This window comes from Mirounga angustirostris, unplaced genomic scaffold, assembly GCF_029215605.1.
Source record: "Mirounga angustirostris isolate CCGP_5_RB_7025 unplaced genomic scaffold, mMirAng1.0.hap1 SCAF_16, whole genome shotgun sequence".
Classification (NCBI taxonomy): domain Eukaryota; kingdom Metazoa; phylum Chordata; class Mammalia; order Carnivora; family Phocidae; genus Mirounga; species Mirounga angustirostris.
In genome coordinates, this window is record NW_026991724.1 from 54,637,960 (window position 1) to 54,647,681 (window position 9,722).

At 51.9% G+C, this 9,722-nt stretch overlaps 1 protein-coding gene across 5 annotated transcripts; it reads right to left on the reverse strand.

The window, feature by feature from the left end:
* Window positions 1-335: 335 nt before the first annotated feature.
* Window positions 336-6,033, reverse strand: LOC123842420 (sialic acid-binding Ig-like lectin 14). 5 transcript variants are annotated; one of them, XM_064581791.1, is made up of 8 exons: window positions 5,785-6,014; window positions 5,331-5,702; window positions 4,831-5,106; window positions 4,604-4,651; window positions 2,140-2,397; window positions 1,899-2,034; window positions 1,649-1,761; window positions 613-738 (listed from the first exon to the last, which is right to left on the reverse strand). In XM_064581791.1, the coding sequence occupies exons 1-7, from the start codon at window positions 5,819-5,821 to the stop codon at window positions 1,692-1,694; spliced, it is 1,197 nt and encodes a 398-aa protein (XP_064437861.1). In that variant the 5' UTR covers window positions 5,822-6,014; the 3' UTR covers window positions 613-738; window positions 1,649-1,691. The 5 variants fall into 5 exon arrangements, with proteins under 5 accessions (XP_064437859.1, XP_064437860.1, XP_064437863.1 ...); XM_064581792.1 differs by having other exon boundaries at window positions 650-738; window positions 1,691-1,761; window positions 5,785-6,015; XM_064581789.1 differs by lacking the exon at window positions 1,649-1,761 and having other exon boundaries at window positions 336-738; window positions 5,785-6,033.
* Window positions 6,034-9,722: the final 3,689 nt, after the last annotated feature.

The following is a 9,722-nucleotide window of genomic DNA, read 5'->3' on the forward strand; positions in this document are numbered from 1 at the left end:
ATATGTGGGAGAGTTCCTAAAGGTGATTGTCTCTAAAGGCAAGGGAAACAAAGGCAAAAATGAACTATTGGGACTTCATCAAAATAAAAAGCTTTTGCACATGGGGTGCCTGGGTGGCTCTGTCAGTTAAACGTCTGCCTTCGGCTCAGGTCATGATCCCAGGGTCCTGGGATCGAGCCCCGCATCGGGCTCCCTGCTCAGCGGGAAGCCTGCTTCTCCCTCTCCCACTCCCCCTGCTTGTGTTCCCTCTCTCGCTGTGTCTCTCTCTGTCAAATAAATAAATAAAATCTTAAAAAAAAAAAAGGGCTGAAGGGCGCCTGGGTGGCTCAGTCGTTAAGCGCCGGCCTTCAGCTCAGGTCATGATCCCGGGGTCCTGGGATCGAGCCCCGCATCGGGCTCCCTGCTCGGCGGGAGGCCTGCTTCTCCCTCTCCCACTCCCCCTGCTTGTGTTCCCTCTCTCGCTGTGTCTCTCTGTCAAATAAATAAATAAAATATTTTTTTTTAAAAGTCTTCTTTGGAACATGCTCAACAAAAAAGGATACACGATTAAGATATAAATTTGCTCTAGAAACTTCCACAGAGACATTAAACAGTAAAATCAATTTTAATGTTGCATTTTTAATAAAACTTTTATTTATAATTAAATGTGATGTTCTGTAGCAATTATTATGAGGTAGGTGTCTTTCATCTGGGAAAGAAAAGCTGTATTCTTGACTCTCCTGTGTACGGCTGTCCACACTGAGAAGGAAGTTTGGGAGACCAGAAACTCAGGGTTTAAGCAGGTAACTGCCGGGTCCTGGGAAGTAAGCCAGGGGAACTCCCTTTGCAGGGGCAGGGCTGGGGCTGGAGAGGAGGAGGGTGGGAGGGGTGTGGGAGGCAGCACCAGCAAGGAGAGGCAGGCTGAGCGGATCAGTGGAGGTGTGTATTAGATTTTTTATTTCCTTTATCTTAAAAAGCTTGCCCTCTGGGGAGAGACCGCACCACCCAGGGCCAGCCAGTTCTTAAAGAGGGCAAAGTGCTCTGCCAGGAGCCCACCTTTCAGATCAAACCAACCAATCCCCAGCCCGTGTCCCCCAAACACCCTATTTATTTATTTGAGAGAGAGAGAGAGCACAAGCAGGGGGAGCGGCAGGCAGAGGGAGAAGCAGGCTCCCCGCTGAGCAGGGAGCCCCATGAGGGGCTCGATCCCGGGACTCTGGGATCATGACCTGAGCTGAAGGCAGATGCTTAACCAACTGAGCCACCCAGGGGCCCCCAAACACCATTTTTCTCTAACTCACACACCCTGCCCTAAATCACCAAGGATAGGTATAAGACAACTAGACCCACCCCTATAGGCCAAAGCGCCCCAGAATTACTCAAACTAGCTGATCCTGAGCTATACTCTTGGCCTTGCCTTTCCTACACAAAACCCAGGAAAGGCTTTTTCGAGGCTTCTCCTGCACCTGCTTCTGCCTCCCAACCAAGACGTAGTGCTTCTTCCCCTGTGGCCCTGCATAGCGTGGCATGCCACGTTTCCTTGGGAAAGCAGTAACTTCTTCTGATGGGGTTAGCCTCTCCAGGTCATCGCTCATTCACCTCCCCAAATTAAACTCCCAGGGGTACAAGTGAGAAGGTTTGAGTTGAGAGGTTCCAGGAAGAGCCTGACCATGACATCCCGTATCTGTCCCCCTGGGCTCCAGGTCCACACCTCAGTCCTGTCTTGAGAAGGAAGGAGGCTCGATCAGGCCTCTCAGCCCCACTCCCTGGGGGTCTCCACACCTGCAGAACCAACACGGGTCTCAGATCAGAGAGCTACCACTTTAGTTCTAACTCCAGGCAGGGTGGGACAGCTCAGCACCACCTGGAACTCAGGAGCCAATCACCAGACTTCCCTGGAGAGGGACAGGCCCGCTCACCTGCTGTAGTAGATCCAGGTGAGTCCATAGGTGAGGAGGAAGCCAGCCCCCATGAGGACCCCTCTGATCAGGGTGATGACCAGCGGCCAGGAGCCCTCCTGCTTCTCAGTCACACAGTTGCAAGAAGAGGGGGTTCCTGCAGAAGGGGATCCAGAGGATGAAGTTCCCCAGACCCCAGTCCCTTCTACATCCCAAACACCTGACCAGACTGACCACCCCCAGAAACTGTATTACAACTCACTCTGCACAAAGAGGCAGAAGGAAACGTGCTGGGAGCCCAGCGGGTGCTGAGCCTGGCAGGTGAACTCCCCTTCATCCTCAACCCCTACATGGGGCAACTCCAGGACCCCAGGTGCTGAGGGCTGGGACGGGCTCAGGGCTTTTCCCTCCCGGGACCAGCTCAGCGTGGCGGGGGGGTTGCTCTCAGCGATGCAGACCAGGCGCAGGAACTGGCCCTCCAAGACAGGCAGTGACGTGTGGTTGCACGGTGTCTTCAGGACTGGGTAAGAGATTCACCACAAAGCGGGTGGAGCCGAGAGATCCAGCTCTCCCTCCATCTTCCCATAGAGCCAGAAATAGGAAGACAGGGCCATGTGACAAGGGCTAAGGAGTCGGCTAATCATGGCTGAAGGGGCAATGACTCTGGTGGTCAAGTCGGGCCACCAGAGAGAAGGAGGCTCTGCTGCAGTGGGCAGGGCGAGTGGTGGGCGGGCAGCTCTGGCGGACATGCGCCAAGAATCTGAAACCGCCTGGTAGATGAGGGGAAGCGCACTTGCACCTGTAACTTGGCAGGGAGGACCGGGAGCACCAGAGGCACGATCACGGTGGGAGAGAAGGCAGAGTCAGAAATTTTGGGGCTCTGAGTGCCGGGCTGAGGGCATTGGGCTTTCCCCTGAGGTTACTGGGAAGCAGTAGGGGCTATGAGTAGGGGAAATGCAAATCAGTGCTGGGTCTAGAAAGACCCTGCTGGGGCCAAGGGGGGCCTGCGCCAGAGAGATTAAACAGGAGGCAGGGAGGCTGAGGAGGATGCTGAGGCAATAGTCCAGGGTCCAGGATAAGATTGGAGCTGGTCTGGGGCCAAAGGCAAGAAGAGGGAAATGATTTGAGAAATGAAGTTCTCGAGACTCGCTGACTCATGGGGTGCAGCTGGTGAGAAGGGGAGTTATCTAGTGTGGTGGCCAGGCCCCCTACCCCCGCCCCGGGGCTAAGTAGCGGACACAGAGAGGCACCCGCAAGAGGCAGCTACATGTCTCATCTGTGGCCAGCTAGAAAGTCGTGGGAGGCACCAGGATAGGGTCAGAATAGGGATGGGGTCACAAGTGGAGACATGGGACAGAATGAGGATGCCCAGGAAAGTGGGCACAGAGAGCAGCAGGGGTCCAGGGTGGAGCTACGGGGACTGGGAACATCGAAGGGTCCTACAGAAAATGACTAGATCAGCGATGAAGGAGTGCAGACACAAATTGAAGCGTAGGGAGCAGAACCTGGAGCAGTCAAAATCACAGAGACAGAGGTTGGAAGGGTGGCTGCCAGGGGCTGGGGAGGGGCTGGGGAGTCAGTGCATGATGGGCATAGAGTTTCCGTTCTGCAAGACGGAGAGAGCTCTGCAGACCGGTCGCAACACTGCGAAAGCCTTCAACACCGCTGCATGGTGAAGATAATAAGTTTTACATTGTGTCTGTTTTACTACAATTACACATAAACTCTAGGACGCCTGGGCGGCTCAGTCGGTTAAGCGTCTGCCTTCAGCTCAGGTCATGATCCCAGGGTCCTGGGATCGAATCCTGCATCAGGCTCCCTGCTCAGCAGGCAGTCTTCTTCTCCCTCTACCTGTCCCCCTACTCATATACTCTCTCTCTCTTTCTCAAAAATAAATAAATAAAATATTTTTTAGAAGTCCCTCCCCCCTTTCCTTTTGCCCCTCTCCCCATCTCTCTAATGTGAATAAATAAATAAATCATTTAAAAAGGAAAACAACCATAAACTCTAAAGCTAATGAAAAAAGGAAGGAGGTCAAAAGGCACCAACTTCCAGTTATAAAATAAATAAGTCAAGGGATGTAATGCGCAGTTTGGTGACTATAGTTAATAGCGCTATATTGTATATTTGAAAGTCCCTAAAAGAGTAGCTCTCAGATGGTCTCATCACAAGGAAAAAAATTGGGGGGCGCCTGGGTGGCTCAGTCATTAAGCATCTGCCTTCAGCTCAGGTCATGATCTCAGGGTCCTGGGATTGAGCCCCGCGTCGGGCTCCCTGCTCTGCGGGAAGCCTGCTTCTCCCTCCCCCACTCCCCCTGCTTGTGTTCCCTCTCTCGCTGTCTCTGTCAAAAAAATAAAATCTTTAAAAAAAAAAAATTTGTAGCTATGTGTGGTGAGGGATGTTAGGTAGACTTGTTGTGGTGACCATTTTGCAATAAACACAAATACCAAATCATTATGTTGTCCACCTGAAACTTACACACTCTTATGTGTCGATTAGAACTCAATTAAAATAAAACATACATAATACACACAAACTAGAGAAAAGAAGAGGCAGCAACTGAAAGCAATCCTGGGTCCACAATGGGAGACAATAGTGAGGTGGGTGGGGGCAGACACAGACCCAGGGGCTGAGGAGAGAGGGAGAGTCTCGTCTCCAAGCCCTGAGCCCTGAGCAGGCACACCCCATTCCCATCACAGCCCCAGGGAAGAGAGGATCCTTCCTACCTGTGTAGTTTCTCTGCAAAATGCGGGTGGTCATCAACTGCGGAGCGTCTGAGGAGGAAAGATATGGTGAGGGGCAGGGTGGGCTTTTGCCCTTTGTTCCAGGAGCCCCATAAGTGGAAGGGATGGGCTTTGTGACTTCCCCCAATGTCCCCCAGGAAAAGTATCCGGGGACTGATGCCTTTTCCCCCCACTGCCCTGAGGGACCCAGCCATCCCTCCAGCACTCACAGGAGACATTGAGCCTGATGGTTCTTTCCACGGTGTCCTGACCTGGCAGGTGCACCTGACAGGTGAGGTTGCTGCCATGGTCCTGCAGCCTCGGGGTGAGGGTCAGCACTGAGGAGTGGAGGGTCTGGGGGTCCAGCGAGTCAAGAGCATCCCCCACCCAGGAGAAGGTGAGAGGTCTTCCCTCTTCGCAGGATCCCAGCATACTGCAGGTCAGGTTTGTGGGATAGCCAGACTTCAGGGGCTCCGGAAAGTGGATGTCGGGTTTCTGTGTCAGGGCTGAGGAGGAGAGAGGGAGGTGCTTGGGCCCCAGGGAGGTGGGGACCCAGACTGTGACCCTGAGAGGGACCAGGGCCTCAGGGCACAAGCTGACCCCGGGCCCCCATACCTCTTCCCACCATCCCAGCCCCAAGACCTGGAGCAAGGAATGTTCCAGTGTCCGGTTCCTGTTCTATGAGGGGGTCTCCACGTCCCAGAGCCCTCTTCTGGGGCCCCTGCCGGACCTGCCACCTGCACCATCAGCTTCTTATCTCTGTAATTATATTTCACGTTGTCTCTCTCCATTCGGAACTTGTAGACTCCCTGGTCACTCTTCCTGGCCTCTCTGATTCTCAGGGAGCAGTTGTTGTCCCAGGGGTTCCCGATGAGGTGGAATCGGCCCCGGGCCTCTATCATCACCATTTTCCTTTGGTCATTTGTAGCCACAGGATAACGGCTGTCCCCATTCCGGAACCAGTACACGTAGGGCTTCTCACGGGAATACCACGGGCTCCAGGGGTAGGAGAAGGAGCAGGGCACGTGGACACAGAGACCCTCCTGCACCGTCACTGAGTCCTGCACTCGGAGCTCGAACCCTGGATCCTCCTGCAGGGACCCTGGGGGGACACGGAGGCTCAGCTGCGGCTCCAGCCCACTCCCACCTGTGCCCAGCCAGCCCCCCTCCCTTGGCCCACTTACCCCCCCACAGCAGGGACAGCAGCAGCAGGGGCCCCATGTCTGCACCGGCCAGGGCAGGAGCCCGGGTTCGGGTCCCTCTGTCAGGGAAGGAAATGGCCCGAATGGAGGGTGAGGCCAAGGAAGCCCCAACAGGAAGCCGGGTGTGACAGAGCTGTGGTCACCACAGAAGGGGAACTTCGTCAGCACGGGCCATGGGAGGTGAAGTGGGGGCTGAGAAATCATCCCGTCTTGCCTCCCTGCCATTTGCAGATGGTGAGAGGCTTGTCTAGGGGGACAAGGCCCCAGAACTATGGCCCTTTCCCAGGGCAACGTGGTTTTTATTTTTTATTTTTTTATTTTTTTAAAGATTTTATTTATTTATTTATTAAAGAGCGAGCGAGAGAGAAACAGCATGAGAGAGGAGAGGGTCAGAGGGAGAAGCAGGCTCCCCGCTGAGCAGGGAGCCCGATGCGGGGCTCGATCCCAAGACCCTGGGATTATGACCTGAGCCGAAGGCAGTCGCTTAACCAACTGAGCCACCCAGGCGCCCTATTTTTTATTTATTTATTTTTTTTTTGAGAGAGAGACAGCATGAGCAGGGGGAGGGGCAGAGGGAGAAGGAGAAGCAGACTCCCTGGTGAGTATGGAGCCCGACATGGGGCTCCACACGGGGCTCCATCCCAGGACCCCAAGATCAGACACTTCACTGACTGAGCCACCGGGGCGTCCCTCCTCATGCACCATGTTTGCACAGGGAAGAGAACACCACCTTGCCAGTTTCCTGAGAACAGTGCCTCTGGGCGCTAGAAGAGATCCGGAGCAAATGCATTAGCACATGATGGAGCTCTAAGGAGAGGCTCCGAGGCTGAGGGGCCAGGTGGCAGGGTCTGCCCCTCTGTCAGGAGAGAAGTTATCAGGGACAAATACGTCAAGTAGACATACATGACTTGGTCCACAGTAGTCACAAGAGATGTGGCTCCCATCAGTGACCCTGGGGCCTCCTGGCCCCTTGGATTTGGGTCCCCAGTCCCACCACAGTCCTCATCCCAGGCCACCTCAGACTCTGGTCTTGCTGTTGATGCAGAACTGACCTGAGAGCTGGGCATTTGGAATGTGGAAGTTGAGGGCATGGAGTGACTGGGTTGGAACCCAGATACCTACCTACTGACCACCTCAGCTACCACCTGCTCAACTTTACTAAAATTAGTTAACCTCTCTGTGCCTCAGTTTGCTCATCTACAAAATGGGGACACTACTACAAATGCTGTGTGCATTACATTAAATGAGTTCATGTATGTCAGATACTTAGGACTGTGCCTGGCACTGAGCATTTGTTCATCCAAATGATGTTTCCTGGACACCTCCCATGTGCCAGGCCCTGTTTTAGGGCTGGAGATACAGCAAAGGGTCAGCTCCTAAGAGCTGAGGATGGAAAAGATGAGTCAGAAACTCTAGTTAGAAGACAAACAGTTAATAAAAAAATTAAAATGCGCTATCCCTTAGAGAGTGACATATGTTAGGGAAAAAAACCCCAAAACAGAAAAACATCAGAGGAATTTTTGAAGACTGCTGAAATTTAAAAAAAAAGACTGTGCCTGCGACAAGCCTCATGGAAAAGTTGACATCTGAGTGAAGACATGGACAAAGTGAGAGATCCTGTGGGCACCCACACAAAAGGAACCCATTGTGAAGGACTAGTGCACTCAGAAGTCCTAAGTGGGAATAGGTGTGTTGGCAGACAGCTGGATAACAGCGTAGCAGAGTGAGCCATGGGGAACATGGGAGGAGAGGAGGTCTCGGAGGTACCCTAGGTCAGCTTCTGAAGAGCTCTGGAGGCTGCTGAGAGAACTTGACTTGTACTCTGGGTGTATTAGCCAGGGTTCTCCAAACAGAACCCATAGGATCACATTCTATGCATATATAAAGAGATCTATTGTAAGGATTTGGCTCCTGTGATTATGGAGGTTCAGAAGTCCCAAGATGTGCAGTTGGCAAGTTGGAGACCCAGAACATCTGATGGTGAGTTCCAGTCCAGAGACCAGGGGTTTAAGATCCAGGAAAAGCCGATGTTTCAGCTCAAGTCCAAAGGCACAGAAAAAATGATGTCCTAGCTCAAAGGCAGTGAAGGAGAAAGAGTTCCACTTACTTATGGAAGGGTCAACCCTTTCCTTCTATGCAGGCCCCTAATTGGACCGGGCCCACCCACACTGGGAAGGACAATCTGCTTTACTCAATCCACGGATTTAAATCATTGGCCATTGGTGATTTATTCAACTTCCAGCCCCTCTCCCCTCCCTGGAGGTCAAAGTCCCAACCCTTCACTCAAAGTTTCCCTTAGCAACCAGCCCGCATCCTTAGCTGCTATCCAAAAGTCACCTCATTAATATAACAAAAGACACCTTAATTGCTTTCATCACTTAGTAAATTCCAAAGGTTTTAGGAGCTCTGTGCCAGAAACTGGGATGGGAAGACCAAACGTACATGTTTCTGATTATAAATCACAGTATTACAGGTATGAAGGACAGTGCAGGCCTTGAACAGAAAAGGGACAGGATGTGCTTTGCTTTTCCCCTGAGCCCCTGCTTGCTGGACTGAGCTCAGACTCCTCTGGGGTTGTTATGTTGCCCTGCTTGTGAGATGGGGGCGCCCAGGTCTGGGTGGACATGGTGGGTTGGTGGGAAGCTGATGGCTAGCAGTATTTGTTGGTGCATCAGATGCATATTGAGAGAAAAAGAGAAAAATCAACAACACCAATGTGTTTCTCCTGAGTAGTTGCAAGCTCCAAGCTGCCATTGCTGGAAAAGGGAAAGATTTTTAAGATTTTGAAAGAAGAAATTCGGGAGCTCAATTTCGGACATGTTGGGTTAGAGATGCATGTCACACACACAAGTGGAAAAATCAATAGAGGGTGCTTGATCTGTGGGTCTGTAGTTTAGAAAAAGTTCCAGCTGGACCCATGAACTTGGAGTGTCACCACACAGACTATATTTAACAGTGGGCTTGAGTGTGATCACACAAGGCACGAGATGAAACAGAAAGGAGGTGAGGACCATCTCCAGTGGGCATCAGACCCACCTTCCTGCTGAAAACAACCACAAACACAAAGGGAAAATCATGGCAAATCTGAAAACCACTGAAGGGCTGACAGAATTTTCAGCGTGAAGTCGAGGACAGGGTAGAAACCCAGACAGAGAAGGGAGACACCAAAGCCACACTTTAGCTGAGGGAATTTTGAATGTGGATTTGGGACTTGACCGTCCCTAAGGATTCAAGTCAGATTGTATGTCAGGTGGGGAAGGCTCAGGACCTGCAGAAGCCACAACATGTAGAGAGATAAGGGCCCTATTTGAACAGAAAAGGAAGTTTCCCCATAGCATTTCCAAGGAAGGGAGAAGCCAGATGGGACAACCTCTGGTCCCACAGGAGGAGGACTGAGGGAGAAGACTCTGTCCCAGCCTGAGGGTCCAGCAGCCCTCTGAGGGCACTTGGATGGGTGTGGAAACACCAATACAACAAGTTCTCAGGGTCAGATCTGCAGTTCCAAGCCTCAATCCAACCCATATATCTTATAGCCCTGGGAAAGCCTGTCCTCACCTCCACTGCCTCCCCTACATTCCTGGGTTCCCCAGGGCTCCCTCATGGCTCTGTCTTCCTATGCTATTGTTTTGTTGGTTGGTTGGTTGGTTGGTTGGTTGGTTGGTTGGTTTTTGAATGTCCAGATCCTGGTTTCTATCTAAAAGCGGCATCTTACTCTATGTGGAAAACCCAAAAGACTTCACCCCAAAATTGCTAGAATTCATACAGGAAATCAGCAAAGTGGCAGGATATAAAATCAATGCACAGAAATCAGTTGCAATTCTATACACTAACAACGAGACAGAAGAAAGAGAAATTTAGGAGTCAACCCCATTTACAATTGCACCAAAAACCATAAGATACCTAGGAATAAACCTAACCAA

Coding starts and splice junctions, on each gene's coding strand:
- LOC123842420 (XM_064581789.1), bottom strand. CDS start 5,821: ATGGGGCCCCTGCTGCTGCTGTCCCTGCTGTGGGGGG. Junction 5,703..5,784: donor GCTGTCCCTGCTGTGGGGGG/GTAAGTGGGCCA, acceptor GTGTCCCCCCAG/GGTCCCTGCAGGAGGATCCA. Junction 2,398..4,603: donor TTTGCAGAGAAACTACACAG/GTAGGAAGGATC, acceptor TCTCTTACCCAG/TCCTGAAGACACCGTGCAAC.